At 35.5% G+C, this 25,542-nt stretch overlaps 1 protein-coding gene across 2 annotated transcripts in view; it reads left to right on the top strand.

Annotated features, from left to right (window-relative positions):
* Positions 1 to 25,542, top strand: part of LOC113503704 (CUB and sushi domain-containing protein 3) — a 94,950-nt gene that overhangs the window by 31,130 nt on the left and 38,278 nt on the right. For both annotated transcript variants that reach the window (XM_026885772.1, XM_026885773.1), the window contains exons 2-3: positions 3,772 to 3,957; positions 22,247 to 22,459. In XM_026885772.1, the coding sequence (XP_026741573.1) occupies positions 3,772 to 3,957; positions 22,247 to 22,459 (399 nt within the window). The remainder of the gene's footprint in view (positions 1 to 3,771; positions 3,958 to 22,246; positions 22,460 to 25,542) is intronic.

The following is a 25,542-nucleotide window of genomic DNA, read 5'->3' on the forward strand; positions in this document are numbered from 1 at the left end:
CTTTGGACTTTTCTCTCTCTACAAAAATTATTCTCTATAAAAGTGCAAAAGTGTTCTCTAAAATAAAGATTTGTTTCTTAAACGCATTTCATTTCGTAAATAACATCATAAATATCAAGCGACGAACGATTTGCATATTCTTTTAACTTTTGAATAGATCAGATACATATTGGGTTGCAAACAATGTTTCGACCCACCTGTTTTTTTCAAATAGGATGCCAATAGAAAGATTCTCAGGTAATGATTCTCTCCGTCTTCAAATAGCGATCGTTTTGGAGCTGATATATTACAAGATTTTATTTATCTTGCAAGTGTATTGTTTTGTCAAATATTTAAAGTATCCTATGACCGATCGAGATGAAATTTTGAGGCTGTTGGAGTCGGAAGATGAGCATGGCAACTGTTACGGCGCAGTATTTTCTCTTTCTAACCACTTTTGTTTTTTCGATGTTATTTAAAATCATAAAAAGTAAAGGCTTCCATCTTTGAGGTTTTAGATACATATAGCCCAAAGAACAAGATATTGGCACAAAAAATGGTGACGCATCAATTTTTTGACCGTACTACCCTTTAACTTTAACTTATTTTTTTATTTTCGCTAGCTACCATGGTTCATGTGATAGAGCGACGAAGCTACAAGCATTAGTGGGTCACACAAAAATGATTTTACTGTATGTCTCAAATCCTCTCTCCAGTTGATAACGAAAGTAAAGATACAAACAAACCATATCATTCGAGATTTCAGTTCAGAGATTCGGTGATCCATTCCCGATTCAATTACATCGCTTTCGCCGACAAGCTTTATTCGCGACGGTTGACGATCACGATGTAACAATTCGTCTTGGAACGGGGCTTTCGAATCTATTACAATGTAAACAGATTTAACAAGTGTCACTTACGCTGTGCTAAGTAATGTGTGGTGCGATAAATCGCAACAGTTTTGCAATAGGCCGAAGATTTAATGTGAACAGATGGTCGTTGATGTAACCTTGTCATAAATATGTACGATAGACTTCTAATATAATTCTCTATCTCAAAAACGAATGAAAGTTGCTGTATTCCCTAAGTTGAAAAATACTTAATACAAAAACAAAAATCAATTACTTCAATCGGACTTGTAGTTCCTAATATTTACGCATACAAACTACATACACTTTTGGCACATTTCACCAGACGCTGCCATAGACTATCATATACCTAAACTGGGTAGTATTTAAAGTGACATACATACGGGTCCAATATTCTCATTCTAATCGTTCTTTCGTACCCTTAGCTCCTTAGGTCTCCTTCATCAAAAACCAATAAAATAGCTGTACAATTTATTTACAGAACAAAACATTTACATCGGTAGAAAACCGGTACAAAACGTTAATCATTATCATGTTCATTGATCAAGGACATAATAGGGACGAAAGCCAAGTCTAGGAGTAAGGCTATGGCTGCCAGAGCGCTCAGGCACACTTTGATCATGACTTGGCGTCGTAGAGGGACGCCTAAAGCGAACAGGAGCTCGGCTACCACTTGGGTGAGCTCGCTCGAGTTGCGCCAGCGACGGTAGATGGTCGCCGCGTTCACCAGCAGGAGCGCCGCGCCCGTACTGCATAAGTACGCCTGGAGATATAAGAAGGTTATGTGGATGGATGTTCTAGAGAAGATATTGAAGATTACAGTGAGAATTATATCCCAGAACTGTAAAAAGCTTGATTATGGCATAGCCTTCGACTGCACGGATAGCCGAGTGGCTGACGCGACCACGCTAAACCCACCGAGCGTAACGTGCCGCAGGTTTGATCCCCGCGTGGGACAAACGTTTGTGTGCTCCACGAATGCTTGTCCAAAGTCTGGGTGTCTTTGTGCATGTGATTGTCATTGAATGTTTGTGAAACCTTTGCGACACAAGGATTATATTAATTTATGTGGGAGTCGTTTAAAAAAAAAAGGAAAAAAAAGCCCGGTCGTCGGTTTCGATTTTTCAACGGACTCCTAAAAGAAGGAATTTCAATGCGTCTGCATTTTTTCATGTTGCTTACGTCACAACTTTATTCTTGATGAACTGATTTTGTTGATTACTTACGTGAAATTGCCATCATTTGATCGTATACTCTCATCAAGTTTGGTGAAGTTTATCGTCGTGCATTAGAATCTACGTTTTTTTATTTATTCTAAGACTCCCTCATCTCTCAAAGATCACATATACTCATGACAAGCATTATACAAGACAAGTACTTGTCCTACACGGGCATCGAAGCCGCGACCCCAACCAAGCAGCAAAAAAGGCTCATAATTGCCTCAACAGTACCTGCAAAGCTTTGCCCCCGCAGTGATCAGTGCCGGCACACAGCGCTAGGCCCCCGACCGCCACGCAGTACGTCACCAGCACGCCTCCCGACACCGACTGCTCCCAGCGGAACACCCGCAAGGAGCGCACGTGCATCGTCAGCACCGCCACCAGGAACATGACCGTGATCAGGCGGAGAGTGAGGAGAGCAGTGCGCTCCGTCTCCGGTGGATCGCCAGCCTCCGAATTGTTTATGTTTTTTATAACGATCTGTTGAAGGTTGAGATTTAGTTAGATCCTGCGAGGAATTTAATAAAAACTATTTGATTTCTTTTCTAAAATAAAAGTAGAATAGGGTACTTATTACATCAGCTACCTGCCAATAAAAGTCTAGTTACAATCAGTCCAGTCCAGAAAATTGGTGGTATAGTGACGGAGAGTTTTAAATTTTATCTTTATTTATATCATAGGGATAAAATATGTAACCAGCAATGATTTGTGTTGCGAGCACATTTAGAAAACTAACACACGTTCACTTTATAGAGTTACAAAATCATAGTCCAAAGTTTTAGAACTAAAACTGTATCAGACAGGATATCTACCACCTGTTTTACTTCAAAACCATACTAGCTTAAATACTTTAAGGACAAAATGAACACGTCTGCTAAGATAGGTATCACAATGAAAACAGATCTTTTAATACAAGCCTTTACATCAAACAAAAACAAGTTTATTTCCAAAAAACACTCTACCATGTAATCTATATAGAGTTTGGATCTTACATTAAAAGTGGAGACCATATTGGTTTCTGTTTTCTCACGATCATAGCCAGCGGGAGGCGGCAGTAATTGAAGCTTGCATTATAAACTTCTATACTAATATAATACGTGAGCGCCGATGCCACTGACAGCCAAATGCAAGATTATACAGAGTGTCCAATGACAGAGCACCTACTTTGAGTCATTCTTGAAATGAGGTTGCATGACAGATGTGATCTCGATGCTTTGGAATTTTCGTAATTCTAGTGATAGAAATGTGCAATTTTATGTAGTTGCATATAATTTGTTTAGTTTGTGTCGTGAAGAAAATGTGTTATAATGTTTTTGTGACACTTTTTTTATTACATACTCTGATATATATTTTTCAATCTTGTTTTGTATTAGGTCTGTTTTACATGTCTGTACAAGGCATTTATTATTGTTCGTTCTTGACATAAGACTCTAAGAGACTACAAATAACGACTTTTTCTCTCTGAGCTTTCTTTAAACTCTGAGCCCCTGATGTGTCAGAGGCTAAAAGGGTGGCTTTAAAACTCTGACACAGATACATCAGCTTTACGAGAAGATGACAGAAAAAATCTTTTTTTTTTAATCAATTTTATTACCTAAATGCCGTTAATGCGTTCATTCTATGTTATGATCATTAAAACCCTTACGGCTACAACACACACTTGACATAATTACCGTAATTTAACTTTGTCCTTTTTGTTTCAGGATTATCAGCTACATGTCACTTCCCCGGTGCTCCTGCGCACTCCAGGGTCACCTTCTCCGACGAGACGCTCGCAGAAGGCACCATCGCGTCCTACGAATGTGAGCGTGGCTTCGAACTCCTCGGGCCGACGAGGCGAGCCTGTGGGGAGAATGGGAAGTGGACACCTGAAGGCATACCCTTCTGTGGTGAGTACTGACTCTTAAGTCCATAGCATGACGAATAAATGAGAGCATGAATTGGTTGGTATCAAAGATTCCATGGTCATTATTAAGCTGGGCGTTCCCAAGGATTGTGTTTAAACTAGCTGTTGCCCGCCACTTCGTCTGCGTGGTTAGAAGATATAAGTTATAATTTATACCTGCCTTCTATCTATCTTGTAGGATTCAGTCAGCGTTTGCAATGTAAGCGCAAAAAATGAGTTTTTTTACGACCTCACATTAGAAACCTCAAAAATTGTAGAATATGTGTTATTCTGATGCATAAGCTATATTGTGGTAAAGTTTCATTCAAATCCATTCAGTAGTGAAAGAGTAACAAACATCCATACATCCATACTTACAAACTTTCGCCTTTATAATAGTAGTAGGATATTAATAAACTTTTTTCTATAAAATTCTCGTGTCACGATGTCCGAAATTGAACTCTTTTGATGGAGGAGTCCTATATTCTTTTGTGTGCCAAATTGAGTAAGTAGGTCTTGAAATCCGACAACACGTCTATTTTTCATACTCATGTGCATGGCAAAACAATTTTAATTGCTGGGACAGGTAGTTTCAAATTAAAACATTATCCTTTTTAAATGCCATATAATACTAATAATCATTAGACATTTATAAAGTGCTATAGAACTGTATATTAATAAGTTTGATTTTGCAACTTGAAACTCAATAGATATACAAATAAATTAATGTCCGTAGTAAAATACTTTCTTGAAACTCTGTCAAATGTTTATTTGCAATTAAAATACAAATATTGAATTATATATTTTGCTATGAAAGCCAGGATGCACAGGTTCAAGTCATGCCAGAGATAATATATATTTTAAATATTATTGCAAATATCATTTTCGCAACACTTTCTGCGAATAAACTAACAAAGATATACAATGCATTATTTTCCACTTTATTTAAAAAAACGATCCGTTTTTAGTAAACAAAGAATAATTTTGGAAAAATAAAAGCATTAAAATTCTTTTTAAAAATGGACGTTACTGCTGATAATAATTTGAATACCGCTCCAAAGTTTTAATTAACGACGTGACGAAATCTCATATTTCAATGGAATAATAGAAAAAAAAAATCACAAAGGGCATAGAGTATACTTTCTACGAGAGCTGTGGGAGCCATAGACAATCTTCCGCTTTTTAGATGCCATTCATAAGCATGTGAAGTGTTTTCTCGAAGAAAGTAAAAGTGGGTCACGGATAGCGAACAGGGTTGCCAGCTGCGCGCTTTATTTTAATAGTGTTGTGTATTCCATATTGTTTAATTTTTTAAATCCTTTTGTGTTATTTTTCTAATGTTTCTTTATCGAGATTTTTTTGCTTTTTTTTTAGTTTTATTAGAGCTAGACAATGATTAGGAAGTTGTATTTTACGGTATGGCATTATTATTTTTATTAAAATGCTTTCTTGTTTGGGTGAAAATAAAAAATGTATTTTTACAAAAAAAATTTAATAAGTTCACTTGAATGGTTGTTTTCCTTTCAGAGTTTAGATTTTGAATGTTTTGTAAATTATAGTTCATATACACGCTTTGGAAACTAAGGGGAAAAATTAGTATTAAGAGTGGAAATGGAACGCTATTATTAAAGCACCGCTGTCTGTTTATCTGTAACCAGGCTGTTTTTTTAAAGTTTCACAGATATTGTGCTTCGGTTAAAATGACAACAAATAAAAATCGAGGTTAAATAACTGTCAAAACGTTCAAAAATTAGTTAGGAGACAAACAAAACCACCCACTAATTTATTTGTCACAAAACCGGTTTACTTCTCTCGTAATTTTTGTCTGGAATCCCTCAAGGGTCGCGAATCTAACCGGAACTTGAGCGATATCTTCTCTTTGTCTTTTTTTATAAATATTAAAGTCTCGCTGAAACTCGAAAATTACTGAACCGAAGTTATTATAGTCTTGAAATATTCGTGGAAGTCCTGCAAAGGTTTAAGGTTTTGAGAGAATATAGAAAAGTTGCAAAAAATATATATCTTTGTCTGCATTGTTATCATCGACTGTTAGACGGTAAGCATTTCGCCGGGAATACTATAATTTCATAAATTAATTATTAAAAAATACACTCCTAAATGTAACTTAATTGACTTCCTTATTTCTTCAACAAGTCAAGTCATGTAGAAACAACACATTTACTCAGATGTTGTAAATGATTTAATTAGCAACGCCTATTGGTCGTTTGCTCCCTGGAAGCGAATTAAAAAGTACATTTATCGCATAATGCACGGTGTTCGAGCGCTAACAAAGAGTTTTACTCACTCCTATATTAGGGTTGGCACGTTACTATAATAATAAAAATATATACCTTTTTTAAAGCTGTTTTTATAAGTGACTGTGAGTTGTGAGGCGCTTAACTTTAACTTTACACTAAACTATAGTGGAACCGTCGTTCAAAGGAATTGTTAGAAAATAAATTCACGTGTAGGTTATAAAATTATGGGAGTCTGTCTATGCAAAATATTAGTATAATAATATTATTAATTGCTTTTAAGCATTATATGATAGCAATATAAATAATTCCTTCATGTCCATTAAATAAAAAACCAACAGAAACTTACCATTCAAAGTGTTTTTTTTTTCGTTACTACGTGAAGTTTAGAAAGCCGATGATAAGCAAAATCTTACTAAAATATCCTTAATCTACCACAAATATTGTACCTTAAAGTAGTATTCTAAAATACTACATAATATATTTAACAAGGCGAAGAGTGTTGTAACAACAAAACTTTTTTAATTATTAGTGGCAACCCTACCGTGCTCAGACACCGGCGCGTGCGTCTCTAGATCAGGGTTGCTGAACTTGTAATACTAAACTGAACGAGAATGATAAAGCATACTTGTATACTAACACAATGTACAAACATATACCGGTCATAATCTTTCTTTCTAATATATAAAATTCCCGTGTCACGATGTTAGTTACCGTGTTACCGTACTCCTCCGAAACGGTTCGACCGATTCTTATGAAATTTTGTATACATATTGGGTAGGTCTGAGAATAGAACAACATCTATTTTTCATACCCCTAAGTGACAAGGGTTGCTCACACAATTTTTTTTTTTTTATTCTTGGGACGAACTATTTGTGTTTATTTTTTTAGAATCTGGCATTAAAAAATACTTACAACAAGAAATAATTTTGACCACGTTTGCTGGTTAAGCTAGTAATAATATAGGAAATGACTTTTCTAACTACTTTGTCCTGTCCATGCTAGTTCTTTTAAAGGACAGGAGTGGATGGCCAATGGTAGATACCCCATAACATGCTAGATTAAAGTTCTCAACAACGCCTCTGCATGTTGGACGTTTAGCCTTAAAAAAAGGACCGGGTCTCTTCCCATGATGTTATCTCTTGACAGAAAAGAGTTAGGCAATGATGATTCTGATCAATCTTTCCCTACATTTGAGGAGACATTTGTTCAAAATTTGACATTTATTTGCAGGTATTATTAAAAATAAACATCTTCCACATTAATGAATTTAATACTTCTGTCGCGGAGGTTTCACAAACATTCGAACCACATGCTCAAGACTTCCAGACTCAGGACAAGCATTCGTAAATCACACAAACGTGTCATCCGTAATCGAACCCGCGACACGACACGATGTTCTCAGTCCCTTTGAGACCTCAACCACTCGCCTATCCGTGCAGTCAAACTTCACCAAAAACTTCATCATTCGATTTTTCATCGTTCTTGAAGCCTCTTTCTTTTATACACCTTTTAAGTATTAACCTTCACACATTTCCTATCCAAGCTATTAGTTCCTGAGAACAAATCAATCTTACGATCAATCATGCGAGTCACACCAAAACTCATCTATCAAATGTACGATCGTTAAGAAAAGTGTTTGACGGATGCCGAGTGGTTGAGGTCACTACGCCATACACTACCCACTGTATGAGTCGATCTCCGCGCAGGACAAGCATTTGTATGATCCACGAATGTTTGTTCTGTGTCTGGGTGTCTTTGAGCTCGTGATTTAACGCGGGATTCGTTTTAAAAATATCTATTTGATTTTAGATTTAGCCTTAAAGTGCTGGGATACAGCAGAGTATTTACGAATGCTAGTCATCTACTGAGGTGTATGAGCGATGAAACGGAAAGGACGTCATTGACAAGACGTGCGTGACGTCATAGGTAGTGTTTTGTCTTTTTTCTTTCATATGCACTAAGTGAGGTTTTTATCACCAATGACTATAATACAAATAGTTTAAGTGTATGTAAATATACTTTTATTCACGTAATTTTATATTCAATTCTAAACTGGCCTTTAAATATATTTAATATCAATTGCTTTTTGTCGCTGACTGTACTGGCATTCCACCGGCTGGCGGCATTTCATAGGTACACTCGGGTACCGTAACAACTTGACTACAGTTTACGATATAATAACATAAGCTTCGATATCTCATACTTAGGTGTATTCGGTATAGGCGAAGGCATTTTTAGAGTCGATCTCTCAGTTTGCTTGTTTATATTATAAGGTTTGGATGTGGCTAGTTTTCTGGCTCAGAACCAAAATCAAAATAGAATTTAAAAAAAATACTTACTTTGACTAACAAGTAAATATTTTTGATAGACTTAAGAAAAACTTTAAACCGCAACGAAAATTTTAGGCCGAAGTTTTGCAGCTGCCTCGGATAGTTTCGTTAATCTAGATATCTCAACTGGAAAAACTATCAAGCACACGTTTCCGTCTAAAATCATAAAAGCTTTAAAAATTTAACTTGTGGTTATCAAATAACTATACCTACTCAATTCACTTAAAAACAATAAAAAGATTTCATTTAATTCAAAGAAGAACCTCCTTCTAAATTTTGTCCTACATTAATAGTCAAATAAATATTAATATCAAAAACCTCTGTCGTTATCTGTACATTGCTCCAGTTTAAGTAACACCTGATAATCATAACCACTCCCGTTGTGAGACCGAGGGCGGCAGACATCAAAGACACGGACTACCGTTACGTAACACACTAATATTATATACTCGCTGCGCCCCGCGGCGTTGCTTGACAGTAAAAGGTATGGTGTCAACTAATCTATACTTCTATACTAATATTATAAAGAGGAAATATTTGACTGTTTGTTTGGTTGTTTGACACGAATAGGCATCAAAACGACTGGTCCGATTTTTCACTGTTAGAAGCTACATTATCTCCGCTGAACATAGGCTATAATTTATTTCAAAAATATAAGGGTTCCGCAAGAAAATTGCGATATTGTAACCCAAGGTGTCATAATTTATATCTTCCAACCACGCGGACGAAGTCGCGGGCAACTGCTAGTTTCTTATAAAATTGTATGGGAAAACTAGGTGTTTGAGTTTGGAATAGTAACACACGTATAAAAGTATTTTCAAAAAATATCTGGATATGACAGACATAGGATTTCTTTCAAGTTGAGAAAATCAAATACATAAAATTGGTTCATCTATATGTAATTTTTTTTAAAGACGACTCCATCATTAACTAATGTAGACCTTGTGTACTTTCTTTGTCACTTTATTACCGATGTTTAACCTCCTTTTTCATTTCATTGCGAAATGTCAACTAATAGCTAAAAAGACCAATGATTTTAGATATCTTCAATGTCACAAATAATTGTTGTATGGTTTTTTTGATTAGTGTATCTATACCATCATGGACACTCAAACGCATACCAAAAAAAAATATTCAAAACGGTCCAGCCATTTAGTAGCTCTGATACACAAAAGTACAGTAAAAACAAAAAATAGAGGTGCTCACAATACTTACACGTTGATATAATATGAGCGATCACATTTAATAACAGCTACAATATAGATATAATATACTTAATATGATTATCTTACAGAATACTCCGTAACGTATGATCAAGTCACTCGCTATTATATCGATCGGTTTACGGTTACCGCTCGATAATGTATCGAGTGCCACTAGAATCGTTTCCCTGATACAAGAAAATTGTATGGGATGTTTGTGTATTGAATGATGAAACAGGTAAAAACCTTCTATATCTATATTTACTTATCTACTTAATATATAAAGCTAAAGAGTTTGTTTGTTTGTTTGAACGCGCTAATCTCAGGAACTACTGGTTTAAATTGTTAAAATATTTTTGTGTTGAAAAGACCATTCATCGAGGAAGGTTTTAGGCTATATACCATCACGCTGCGACTAATAGGAGCGAAGATACAATGGAAAATGTGGGAAAAACGGGGATTTTTTTTTATCTTCGAGGGCTTCCGTTCAAAAAATCATAACTTATATCTTCTAACCACGAGTCGCGGGCAACAGCTAGTTGAGAATAATCTGCCAAAAAGGCATTATTAACTTCCTTTCAAAACAATAAAGATGGCGCCTCGACCCCGCTCGAGGCACGGGTTCTGCTCACTTTCAGACTTTTTAATAGATTAGTAAGGCTTGAAAAAGAAATGTGACGCGTGACGTGTGACGGTATTTTTTTTCCATTGCCGATAAAGAAGTTTCACTTCAAAACGTGGTTGGTTAAGGTGCGAGCTTTCATGCTCAGATAGCGTGGTGATGCAATGCGTAAACCTTCCAAAGGGGAGATGCCTGCGCCCAGCAGTGGGACGTTTGGCCCACATTCAAGTCACATGCACATCAACCAGACTCTGAACATGCATTCAATGATAATATAAATGCTAGTCCTCTTTGATCGAACTCGCGACACGATCTACTTTGGTGCGCCAACTTAACCATTCGGTATTTTAACATTTCATTTCTAATCTGTGAACTAACATAATACTCTGTCATTATATTTAAAATAACACCAGAGTTAGTTTCCAACGCCTGGCGTGTACACCTGTGTATCAATTACTTGAGCTGCCGTTACTCATAAACAGATGTACCAATTTCGATGTGTTGTTTATTTTTGTACTTAGAGCTTGGTGGAGTGTGTACGCTAATGTACAGTTTTATGAGTTTCATTAATACGATTTTAAAGATGGTATAAGTGGCAGTCGTTGATTTTTGAGATAAAAGATCAGTGTGGTTCCCCGTGACTCGCGCGGTGATTCCCATTGCCGAGGGAATGCGGGAATCAAATGTAGCCTTAACCCCTTCCTCTATATTACAATCCTTATCAATTATCTTAAAACCTTCCGCGGACCTAAAGAAATGTACAAAAAAAAATTAGCCATCTGTCGAATTGGACCATTCTCGCTCGAGTTATAAGCTAACATTAATTTTTATTTATATAGATAGAAGATTTAGAGAGATAATGATTTTCACGTTGAAAAATTCATCCGCATCTGAATCGGTTAGGTATGTAACAAAAATTCTAACGGTATTACCACGTTCGATGGAACTGCTTGTCTTCTGAGAAAAAGCGAGATTTTGATCAAACTACGTGTTAAATAGACACATTCGTTTGAAAGAGATTATTTTCAAATAGTTTATTCCCTACAACATATATTATTATTTTTGAGCTTTTTCTACAGATTTTTTGTCTTAATTATTCGGACGAAAAATTAAGAGTCGCGATTCCGACCGGCTTTTTTGATAGGTGATAAGTGACTTTTGCCTGTCAGTTCAATGCAGATCTGTTTACGGATGGATGGCCAAAGATTTAATTTTATTGGTATGCCCGAAGTACTGTGAGATGAATTTATCAAATTGTTTTTCTTTTTATGTTATTTTTTATATTCTAATTTGTTTAATGTTTATATGTTTTTTTCTAATTGCTGTAATAGGTTATTCACACCGCTGTTGTAATTAAATAAATAATTTGAGAGATTTCGATCAGTTTTATACCTCAAAGAAATGCTATATAACTAAACTTGATACAGCAACATTCCGATTTGGTGTCGTTTCCGTATAATTACGAATCTCAACCGATTATCACTTGTTTAGTATTCCGTCCTAGCTCTTGACTCGCTGCGACCTTAATACCTCATTTTGTTTGATCCACAACCCACTTGCACAGTTGGTCACAAATTTATATTCACGATGCGAGACGTAGGCACTGTCACTAGTTAGAAGTGATACTATTTTTTTTTTAATATTAGCAAGCACGTGTCTTTTTGTATGAAGGATCGCAACGCATTGCCAAACACCGACACAAAAACGCGGATGACGTAGCACGGCGGTTCAGGTTTAGTCAGTAAGAGTCTGACACTACCCGTTCCTTCCCCAAGAGAGCGGGAGTCGATATATTCACATTTAACAAAATGAAATTGTAAACGTCAATCTTTGACTGCACGGATAGCGGAGAGGTCACCATGACAAACCCACTGAGCGTGACGTGTCGCAGATTTGATCCCTGCGTAAGACAAGCGTTTGTGTGATCCACGAATGCTTGCTTTGATTTGTATGTTTGTGAAACCTTACCTTATTGCGGTAGTCGTTTTTAAAAGCGAAATAAAATACAATTCTTAATAATTAATCTATAAATGAAATCAAGAAATTATAATATCACACAAAAGCTTAACAAATAAAGCATTAATTAGCATTGAAAGAGCCGCGTAAAAGAATAACACATCGGTGTCAATTGGTATTGTGCCAAAAACAGGGGACGATCGCATTTGTATGCGGTACGTAATGTTGGCTGTTATCGCACCTTATATGATAATGCTTTCGACTGACAGTCATAGCCACACACAAGTCATATAATATTCCACAACTTTCACACAACGAAATCTAGTGTCAAATTAAGTAAAGTTTGTATTATGAGTACTGGTTAGAAGATATAAGTAAGGCTTTAAATTTTTGAAAGGAAGCCCTCAAAGATGAATATTTTTCCCCTTTTCTGTCACATTTTCCATTGTATCTTCGCTCTTGTTAGTCGCAGTGTGATGATATATAGGCTATAACCTTCCTCAATGAATGGTCTGAACACAAAAATAATTATTCAATTTGAACCAGTAGTTCCTGAGATTAGCGCGCTCAAACAAACAAACTCTTCAGCTTTATATATTAGTATACATTATATCATAAATTACACCCAAAAACAGCTGAATTCGTTTAGACTGGAAGACAATCCAATTAAGTACAAAACACGATTTAAAAACCTAAAATAACTAACGAAGCTTTTTTTCTAATTAATAACTTAAATATTAATGCGATATATTACTTAACGGTATCTAATTTAGATGTTACCATCAAAATGTTATATTTATATTCTCGTATTCAATAGAAATCACCATAAAATGTCCATAAATAAATATATAAACAATCAAGAAAACTAATAATCATTTTTATCGCATCAATTTTGTATAACTGTTTCTTTTATATCTACTAATATTGTAAATTTATATCTCAGATACCATTTTATGAATCCACGATTACAATAAAATCTGACTTTAGATACAAAAGCTGCACGACTAGACTTAAAGACTAAAAAAAAGACGTAAAGGCTAAACTTTAATTAATCGATACAGATTAATTATTATTTCAAAGAGATTTGCCCCCAAATTTTGAATAAGTCGGAAGAATTCATTTCTTAAGAAACGTCCATCAAAAACGATGCCTCAACTCTTAGAATAATCTTTGAATAACGGCAGCCATTTTGTATTTCGATTTTTTTATCAAAATACATTTACGCATTGCCAAAGAATCATGTGTCCATCCCTTTCTACCATAAAAGCTATAAAAGTCCGATTGAAACAACGGCAATTACAACCAGCTTGCAATAAAACAAAAATAAATAAAATAAAATCATTTGACCTACTTTACATTAAACAAAACGTGTAGGAAAACACGTGCGAACAATCGATTAGTTAGCACCGTCTTTAAAGAAACATTATTATCGATCAACTGCACTTACACCTAACGATGAATTATGTATGATGCCGCGACCAATACGATGTCACCACGATAGGTCAGCGCTGTATCGATTGCACCAGATACTAGAAATAAAATTGAGAACGACTGCAGTGTCATCTAAAATTCACGAATGAGGCCGTAAGCGACCGATCCTAAAATAAAACTATCGATATATCGATTTGATGCAGTCACGGATGATAGGAGTAGATGGAAGAGTATTTACGCTTCTATTGATCTTTAATAAATGACTAGCTTTTCTCCCGCGGCTTCGCCCGCTTCGAGGTCGTTTATATCGCGTTTCTAAGAGAACTCTTCAAAAGTCCGGGATAAAAACTATCCTATGTTCTTTCTCAAGGTCAACTCTATCTCTGTACCAAATTTCATTAAAATCAGTTCAGTGGTTTAGACGTGAAATCGTAACAGACAGACAGAGTTACTTTCGCATTTATAATATTAGTAGGGATGCAAGTTCCCTCCGCCGCGTCAGCTCATGATTAAGGACTCCGGTTGATTCCGAAACTTGTTGGGAAATCCCGATAAATACGCGTGAGTAAACCGTTGCATCATTTAATAATTAATCAGTCTCACGATAGTTTCTATTGATCTGTAGCCAAGTTATATGCGTTGGAGTGGTAATGCTGATGGACTCTTTCAGATTTCAAACTACAGTCAATGGTAGTGCGTTCAAAACCTGCTTACATCGCATTTTATGATGACGATTCTATTAAAGTTGTCGCATCATTTAATAAAGATCTCTCCTAATCGTAAATGACACTCGTCATTGACATACCACTTCCTTCCTAAGTCCTATGTTCTACGATTGCAATTATATCATTATAAATTCATTAAATGGTATTTTAGTATGACCTGAATCTGTTTGGAAATGTTGTATATAACGACAAACTAAATTAAGTTAGGGATAAAATTCAAATTGACCATACACATTACGAAAACTGGAACGACCGAAGATTTTAGCTAGTTTAAAAAAAACGTCGGTTTGCACTCCGGGATTTGATATTTTGGAATTTTTAATTAGACACAAATTGCTTTAATTATCAGTGTTTAAGTACCATCATTTATGTAGTAGAATACAATACTCATTTCTTTCGCTATCGATACAGTATTGCGCTAGAAAAATTTTCGTCTGACGAACTTTCGATCAGGTCAGATCCTGATGCAAATTTAACATTTTTTACAAATTACAAAAAAAGTGTACAACGCCGCTAATAATAAAGTTTAAATAAGTTTATTTATTCGGACAACAGAGATCCATACTAAACAGGAATATGAGTAAATATAAAATAAAAATAAAAAACAAATTAAAGTTAAAATTAATACAATATGGTGAACAGGGACTTAGTCTGCTAAACAAGTTTTCACATCAATTGGCTTGTTTACCGTTAATCAACATTTAAACTTGAAAAAACTATTTTTCTGTCCATAGAAACCGTTCTCCAAAATATACTATCTCGGAAACGTTTCATGGGAAACCACAACCGCCTAAGAACAAGAGCTGTACATACGGAACCGTTTTAACGGACTTATCCCAACTTCTTGGTAAGATATACCGGTAACATTGTACGGTATAAGATTTACTTCTGGTATTTCAAACCTGGGGGCCTATTACTAGGTTTCAAAGAGATACAACTGCACTTACAGAAGTAAGATGACATTACACAGCGTTGATCAGAGGAGTCTTTTAAGATCTGATAATAGGCCCCCTTGGTGTCGAAATGGAAACTGTAATTGCAGAACCGTAGCTGTAGGGACCAAGCGTGGTCACCAATGCCCCATTTTCTGAATGATTTCTTCGGAAAACGTTTTATATAAACGGTGTCAATATTTTGTTTATACGGATAGCCGAGTGGTTGAGGTCGTGATGTGTCGCGAGTTCGATCGAGTTGTAGGACAAGACGTTGTGTGATCCACGGATTCTTGTCCTGAGTCTGGGTGTCTTTGTGCGTGTGATTTCAATGTTTGTGAGTCAGTCAGTACATAGTACGCAGTATAAATAACCAAACCAGTTTCCGATGTCGGTCAACAGAAATGAACTTGACACCACGTGCTCACAAATCTCAAATCCGTTCATTGAACCGATGCGCCACCGCGGCATGCCAGTCAATTGTTTCTAATTATTGCGACAGATGTTAAAATGTTGAGTCGACAGGTGTAAAGTGGAACACAACGAGCACGGCGACAGAGTCTCGAGGTCCGTTCATAGTAAACACTGCGCGGGCGCCGCGTATAGGGCTGCCAATACACGGTAGTAGAGTTGACAAATATTTCTTCAACAAAATATTCTACTAATGTGCGTTAGGGTGTCAAGTGATAATGTCGATTGAGGTTTTTGTATTGAAGATGGCTTTAGCTACAGGTTGTTATTTTTTTTTGTTTGTCAACTTACGTAAGTAACAAAAAAATAACTACTTACTAGTGAGCTAGCTAAATGCTTTATACTAATAGGACGTAAAATAAATTAATTTAAAGGTATCATTGACACAGCTGAAAGTGCAAATAAAGCATTACCAAAGTAACGCTTTATTTGCAAAATTAAAACGTGATATCCGTGCAGACATTTTGTTTTTATTTTCTAATAATTTCACATCTATATCAAAAGCGTTCATCCCTTACTCCGCAAATCATGTACTAACATATTAAAAATATTTGAATCAATTTCGAACGCGTGCCAACCCTGTGAGTAACGGCCCGCGGAAGTATGCCGCACTTGTCGACGTCGCTAACGGTGCCGGGCAGCGCCGCGGGACAGGACTTGCTTGCGAAAGGGACTAAGGACCTTTATTTATACCCTCAAATTCTATGGTAAAGTTTTGGAACTTTCGCGCAATTTTATGCGAGTTTTGTAATAGACGGTTGCACGAGTATTTGGGACGTTACGTATTTTTAACTGATTGTAATCAAAGGTTATGTTTTTCGCGCGTATTTTTTATCTGTATAATATAAACTAGCAGTTGCCTAGTTTGCGTATACATAATTTTGATCTATTATCAATAGTATTAGCAGCGTACGCAGAAATAGGTTTCTGATTTTACACCTTTGGTTACATTATCGCAATTTTCTTACGGAACCCTAATATTTTTCAAAATAAATAATAGCCTCTATTCAGCGGGAATAATGTAGCTTCTCTCAACAGTGAAGTAATTTTTCAAATCGGTCCAATAGTTTCGTAGCCTATTCGTGTCAAACAAACAAAACAATCTTTCCTCTTTATAATCCTACTACTATTATAAAGGCGAAAGTTTGTAAGTATGGATGTATGGATGTTTGTTACTCTTTCACGTAAAAACTACTGAATGGATTTGAATGAAACTTTACCACAATATAGCTTATACATCAGAATAAAACATAGGCTACAATTTTTGAGGTTTCTAATGTGAGGTCGTAAAAAACACATTTTTTGCGCTTACATTGCAAACGCTGACTGAATCCTACAAGATAGATAGAAGGCAGGTATAAATTATAACTTATATCTTCTAACCACGCGGACGAAGTCGCGGGCAACAGCTAGTGTTACCATAGATGAATCACTGGACGGATGTATAAAAATTGAAGGATCGTTAGATTTTTCCTAGCAAGTGCTCAGAGATAGGTGACGTTAAAACAAACATGGCCGCTGTTTGGCGCCAAACAAAATAAAAAAATGGAGTATTTAATAAAAGGCTATAAAAGATTCATTTAATTTTTTATTACTTACTTACCTAGTTCTTAACTCAATTTAATAATAGAGACCAAGATGTCACAAATTCTGTACACAATAATTTATTTATATCGATACAATAGGTATATTTACAACCTTTTAAAGTACGTCAGTTTGAAATGTGGTAGCCTTACGCATTTATGCATGGATTTGCATTCACGAGGTACAGGTTCGATCCCACTGCAGGCAAACTAGCAATGCGACTTTCTGGCCCCAGCACTCAGCAGTGAGAGTACGAAAGGAAAAGACGTCCTTTAGTCGTAATAATTGTCTTCTAGGTTTAGAATACTCAATTGTCTCTGTCACCTTATAAACTATAGCACCATGACAGTTGAAAGTCCATCGTCTCTTACATGTCGCAAGTACTATCCCTTTCAAATTTGAGCGCAATTTAAACGTCATTAGCCCAAATGTGGGCTGTGATTGTCGTTTGTCGCTTTGTAATAAATTGGGCTCACTCAATTACTATATACTTATATAGGTTTTTGAAGTCATCAAATTATTTATAAAAAAAAAACAGTTTCAAACACTTATTGTACAAAGTCGCAAAAATACTACTTCCAAGAATAATACACACTTTCAGAGCAAAACGACTTTACTGAAATGTTACCGGGGTGTCATTCTTCGCTTGAAAATCTTAACACCGCGATACAGAATGATGACGTCACTGTCATATCGCCATCTATTAAATTTAGACAAAACTACAACAAATATTTTATATCTTAAGCCTAAACAATAAACACTTATAAAGGTTTATTATACGAAAATAAAAAATAAAAATATTACTCTTAATTACTGTGACTTTTAAATAATGACACAAACACCAAAGAGTCTCCTTAAATATTATATTATTATTTAAACACGCAAAAACCCTTATTGATAATTGAACGTTTATAGAATTAATAATCTCTAAAAACCCATGTCAGTTTCATTTGAATTCCAGTGACAATTTTTACCAAAAAAATATCCAAGATTTCTTATTTTTGGAAGAAAGAGATAGAACTATAAGCTAATTGTGCTTTCTCTTTCACACAAATATACTAAACCTAAAATTATAAACACCGTATACATTAAAAACTTAAAATCTTATTTTACAAACTAAAATATATAACACAGTCAACTTTAAAACTTAGAAACCTCTTTTTAAAAACTCTATACATATTTTTCCATAATCTTCTTCACCAAATAAAACTAAACATTTATGAATTTATTTACACGAGTTCATCGATCGGTATGCGACCCACATCCTAAGCTATAATAAAATAAGATTTACCAAAAAACAACCGTTCCAACGACTTGTGTTCACAACGACTATTAAAACTGCGGACTTGGCCATTTAAACGCACGGAGATTTTTTGTGTAGTTTTATAATGCACTGAGAATTATGTTTAAGAAATTTCCGCATTATAATTATTGAAAGCATTTACAAATTTATTCTTAATTAACGGGAAAATATATTTAGCTAACTAAAAAAATAAGAATCTATCAAAAACACAATATATATATAAAAAAAAATTAACGTAAATATAACAACAAACAATAACAGAAAAACCATAAATAATATTTAAAATTAACATATAACAATTAAATTACAAAATAGTCTTTCACTCATTTACTATAGATCAAATCTCAGACCCGTGGAATTATCTCTTGTTTACACCATTCCAAATGTTCCTAAGTCGCTAGTCATAGTGGTTGGTATACAGGTTTTTTCGTCTCGTTACGGCCGAGCGCGGACGCTGCCGACCACTTTCCATCTCGCTGTAAAACCTTATGACTCTGTCCTACTGCCACAAATTGTCATCAACGTACAGAATTAAAGGGGAAATTGACATTAATTCTAAATGCGCTGATAGATGAATGGTATCAGGCACTAATTTAATTCCGATCATGATTTGTCGTCGGATCGATCCCCGTTAAATTCAAATATTTTTGTCTGATTTACAACTATAATTATGTCTCAAGTCTGATATACATTTCTAAATACAATTTACTGTTAAATTAAACGCCTACATGTTTAATTAGTACACTTCGTCAAACTAGTTTCAATTTAAGAAAAAATATGTAAATGTAAAAATTTCTCTCAAATGCATTGATATGATGACAAGTCAAAGTCACGTCAAGGGCTTAACTACTAATGCACAAGTTGATGGTCACAGGTTAAGCTACACTTGATACGGTCGGTCCGTGGATAGGTGACTGTCTATCGTAACCAGTTCGTCTGGGATTCGAAAGGCACGTCAAATTGTGGCTCCCAGCTCTAATTATCATATCATCAAGCAGAAGCTAGAAAGTCCGACAACCAGTCTGGCTAAGGCGTATCGTGTTGCCCAGGTAACTGGATTGAGGAGGTCAGATAGGCAGTCGCTCCTTGTAACACACTAGTACTTAGCTGAATCCGGTTAGACTGGTAGCCGACCCCAACATAGTCGTGAAAAGGCTTGGATGATGATGAAGTTAAATTTACTGTGAAATGTCATTCTCATAAGTTTGAATTTCTCCATTCCATTCCTAAGAAACATTGTCTAAACCTAGCTTGTTCAGTCCGTCTTTAAAAAACATTATTTAAATTGTAGATGAACATACGATTAGCGATGCAATCCTACGCAATTTAGTGTGAGGTTTTCCTATCAGCATTCAAGAGTGTTGATAACATCGTGTGAAGAGTCGCACGATGTGTTAATGGACGACAGTACTGGCGCCAGTAGCTGGCCTGTGAGTCCGAGATAGAATGGAGCTTGGAACTTACACTTGTTGATGTAATCAATCTAGCTGACCCAGGAAAGGTTATTTTGCCATAAGAAGATCCGGGAGATAACAAATAATAGGGCTATGAAAAATAGTTGTGGTCCGATACTCAAACCTACCAATGAAATGAAATCATTTATTCTTTAAATAGGATACACGTCATCCCTTTTACATTGCATTTTTTGAACTAGCTGGAGTCGATATTTCCTAACTGACTACCCTGAGAAGGAACGTTGAAACAAACATCGGATAAGTTATATTATTACAAGAATTTTTTGAGTGTAGGGATTTGAACCTTAGACCTTTAACTAAGCATTCCAACGGTCATATGCTATCATAGTGCCCAAATCTCTGTTCATTCATTCACGTCCTCACTAACGATAGTTATCTATACATCAAAAATCATGTTAAAACTTTCTATTGCTATAAAAATATCAAGAGAACAGAACTTAATCCGAAAAATATACATATTACTAGCAGTTGCCCGCGACTTTGTCCGCGTGGTAAACAAACCCGTAGTACATCATTTTGTTCTATTGTCAATAGTATTAGCAGCGTACGCAGAAATAGGTTTTCGAGTTTACATCTTTGGTTACATTATCGCAATTTTCTTACGGAACCCTAATATTTTTCAAAATAAATTATAGGGTAGGTAATTATATTAAGCTACATTATCCCCGCAGTTCAGCGGGAATAATGTAGCTTCTCAACAATGAAAGATTTTTTCGAATCGGTCCAGTAGTTTCGAAGCCTATTCGTGTCAAACAAACAATCAAATCTTTCCTCTTTATAATATTAGTATAGATATCGTAAAAATACCGTTACGAAAATCTGATACTTGTCTGTGGCGAGACAGTTACCGATAGCACATCACTAGAGCGAGACATGTTAATTCACGCACATCCCTAGCCCCGTTAGTTGTCATTGAGCCATATGCGAAATGGGTTGATAGACAAATGATATTTGTTCTTCTATGGTCTGATGATTCTCTTCGGTTCGGTGGGTTTGAACGAGGAATGTCTTGGGTTTGATTCTCTTTGAAAAATAATCGATAAAACATCTCTTTATTGCTTAACTTTTAATTGACTGTTGGAGTAATGGTTAGTGAATCTGATTGTGACTGTTAAACAGGTGGTTGTGGGTTCGATGCCCAAATAAGATAGTTAATGTGTTGAGTGCTTATGGACAAATCTAATACTTGTTTATTGTCTAGTTGAAGAGTTAAATAAATGTCTATATTTTTGTGGACGTATAAGTCCCTAAAAAAAGACATATATCGAAAAAAAGCCAACATGATATTTTTCTAGTACTTCTGTCTGTTCGTTTATAAATGTGTCTATTAAAACCGTGCCTATTATCTCAGAACAGAATCTTTTATCGTCTCCGAAACAAAAAAGAACAAAAATTGTACCTACCTATTAACAAAATCAATTGACTAGCAAAAAGACCCTAAAGCATGGAACAAGCATTTGAGGATCAGAATAAATATTGCAAGTGCCTAATGAAATAATCTTAGCAATAAGATTTGAAGTTGAGGACAGGTAGACTGTGTCTAATCGATTTATAATTTACGTATTAGCTGTTGCCCGCGGGCTCGCCCGCTATAAAATTAATATAAAAACGTTAACTCAGGTTATAAACTATCTGTATATCAAGTTTCGTCTAAATCCGTACAGTGGTTTTTGCGACAAACATTAACAAATACCCATACATACAACCTTTGCTATTTATAATAATTAAAATAATTATTTAAAATAAAATTAAAAATAAAATAATATTAATATGATAGGATAGGATTATTGCTCACATTCACTTAGAAATAAAATTAATATAATTCAAGACAATGATAAAAAAAATTGTAGTGTTGGACACCCCTTATCAATAAATAGAACCCGATACCTACTAAGATCTATTACACATAAAATATTACATTAAAATTGTTAAAGCAGTTTCGAACGTTTACGATAACTATCATTGTGACACGACAATTTGAAACAACATCTTTCCTCTTTCCAGTGCTAAACGTGGCTGCCGGCAAGGCTCCCATGCAGGCGTCCACAGAAGATGGTGGTGTTCCCCAGCGAGCCCTCGACGGAAGCACTTCAGCATCGTTCAGCGCCGAGACCTGCACCCTCACCAAGGCGGAGAAGATGCCGTGGTGGTACGTCAACCTGCTAGAACCATACATGGTGCAACTCGTTCGACTTGACTTCGGGAAGCCTTGCTGTGGTGAGTAATATTATTATTATTAACTTTTATGTATAAATTAAACTCAAGGAGCTTGTGGCTAAGCTATAACCGTATAAGTGAATCGAACACAGGTTAAGCTATGCTTGACGCGGTTGGTCCGTAGACCATCTTTGACATAACGAGTTCCTCCGTGTTTCGGCAGGCACGTTAAATTGTGGGTCCCGGTGGTTATTCCTAAATATTTGACAGTGGTTACAGGTAGTCAGAAGCTTGAAAGTCTGACAACCAGTCTAACCAAGGGGTATCGTGTTGCCCAGGTAACTGGGTTGAGGAGGTCAGATAGGCAGTCGCTCCTTGTAAAACACTGGTACTTAGCTGAATTCGGTTAGATTGGAAGCCGACTCCAACACAGTTGGGAAAAGGCTAGGCTGATCGATTTTTTTTTAAATCAAGTAAAACTTCTTAATCGCGACGAGGAGGTAACTGGTCGACAATGCATCGGAAGTCATGTTTCTTTGCCATCCTTTTTGAAATATTTTTCATTTTGTAAATAGTTACTTCGCAAACGAATCAATTAAATCAAAATAAAGTCTTTATTTCCAGTAGACCGTTTTCCAGGCATTTGCAAAACGTTACAATGATGACTCTAGTTGACTCTACTTCGAACGCGTGTGACGGTTAGAGGCAATTTTTTTATGAATCGACTCTCGCTATGACTAATACAATCCTATAGTCTTAAAGTCAAAGACATCCAGATTCCAGATTCAGAATGCTTGTCCTACGTAGGGATCGAATCCGCGACAGTTCGCGCTCAGTGGGTTTGGCGTGGTGACCTCAACCACTCGGCTATTCGCGTAGTCAATTTGTTAGCAAAAATTAGAAATCTCTGCTCTTTAAAGATAAATTTCTATTGCTGCTATAACAACAAATATGAAAAATAAAACTTAAAGTAAAAGATAAAGGTTTTTAAGGTCATAAATTTGTTGAATGACAAATAAAATTCTGGGTCTGTTTCGTAACTAACTCAATCGCAAATCCGACTCAACCTTACCCGGTTTTCATAATTGTTGTCTTGATTCAAAATGCATAGCTTTACATTTAAACGCCGCCCGTGTGAAGTTAAAACAAATGACCAGTCCTATACAATACAGGAAATATAATAATTTAATTATTTTGTTATTTTACGGATTTTCGTCTAAGACAATGTACTTCCGAATTCGCACGGAACTCCGCTTTCAAGTTGAAGTTATCATAATTAACCTTTTGAACAAAACACGACCTTGTAACGATGATTGATGGATTCTGTAAGAATACACTCAAATGATTCAAGTAGTGTTTCAATATAATAGGCTACTTAAATTGTCTAAGTAGTCCTTCAGACAGATTTCCAAAGAAATTGTTTAATTAAATGCGGACAACATCACATACATTGTTCTGAACCCAAAGTAAGTTGCTAAAGCACTTGTGTTATGGAATTCAGATACAACGAAGGTACTACAAACACCCAGACCTAAGACAGTGTAGAAATGTGAATTTTTACATTGACCCGACCGGGGATCGAACCCGGGACCTCAGTGCTATCGACACCTTGAAACCGGTGCGTACGCCACTCGACCACGGAGGTCGTCAAGTACGTGTAGTGTTTACGTATTTTTTATCACATCATTAAAAAGTTAAGAAGATCAAAAGTAAGTGGGGGCTAATGTACTAGTAAGTGACGTCACACGAGATTTATTTGACTGTAGCTATCCGCATAATTAAAAAAAAACTTTCAATTCGATGTCACTTCTCCAATTGAAGGTGCATTAACAAAATTCCATTAAAGAAAGGTTTCGCGAAAACTATATTAAAAGTAACCAAACTATTTTGCAAACAATTTCCTTGATTGCCAATGGTTTTGGCGAAGAAACGTAATTTATTTTCAGATTGCGTCTAATTTGATAAACATTCAACAGTTGAATGCTTTAAAGATATCCGTGACACTTTCTAATAATGGCATCCCAATAACAGTTACGTAAACATAACGAAAGATTGTTTGTTGACGGTAAATTAAATTAGTTCAGAAAATTGACAGCTTTTGAAATAAAGACGCCAATGTCAGTGACATCCTACTACTATTATAAAGGCGAAAGTTTGTAAGTATGGATGTATGGATGTTTGTTACTCTTTCACGTAAAAACGACTGAATGGATTTGAATGAAACTTTACCACAATATAGCTTATACATCAGAATAATACATAGGCTACAATTTTTGAGGTTTGTAATGTGAGGTCGTAAAAAAACACATTTTTTGCGCTTACATTGCAAACGCTGACTGAATCCTACAAGATAGATAGAAGGCAGATAGATAGATAGAAGGCAGTTATAAATTATAACTTGTATCTTCTAACCACGCGGACGAAGCCGCGGGCAACAGCTAGTAGACTATAGTTGGCAGTAAACTAGTAATGTAAGTAAAATGTAGATTCAATTTAAAAAAAATAACTAGTTCTATTTGCTAAATAAGTTTTCGCAAATGCGTTTCTCATTCTGCCAATATCTACGACACAAATAATAATTATTCTGTTATAAAAAAATGTGACAAATAATAAATGTGAACGCATAATATTGACTAAAAATATATTTTTGACTATTAAAATATCAAACAATAAAATGAAATGTGGGTCAATATTAACAATAAAAAAAACTATACAGATTAAAATAAAACAACATTCAAAATAGATGAAAACGAGACCGCTGTCGAATTCAAATAAAAAAAAACATGAATTTTTCAATAATTTAAAAACACGAGCTTCTAAATTACTAATGTAATTGGCGCGCTATTTGAATTCAGAACACGAACTGGCAGACTGTAATAGTCTATGTTTTTGTTTTTTTTTTCTAGATTAAAAAAGAAAAGTTATCCGTAGCTACTCAAGCTTCAAATTTGTAACTAGGCGTGTCATCATTCAGCCATATTTTAGCTAAACTTTCCTTCAATTTAGATGACTTTCACTTAGGTAAAGCTAGTTATTTGCGCGCGACGATGCTTGTCGACTATTCTTGACGTTTTGCTGTAATGGCGGTGCAAAGGGTCGCAGTATTAAATCAATTATTGTTAGAAATGCGATAGAAAGCTGTA

The sequence above is a fragment of the Trichoplusia ni genome, chromosome 20 (genome assembly GCF_003590095.1).
Source record: "Trichoplusia ni isolate ovarian cell line Hi5 chromosome 20, tn1, whole genome shotgun sequence".
NCBI classification, from domain to species: Eukaryota; Metazoa; Arthropoda; class Insecta; order Lepidoptera; family Noctuidae; genus Trichoplusia; species Trichoplusia ni.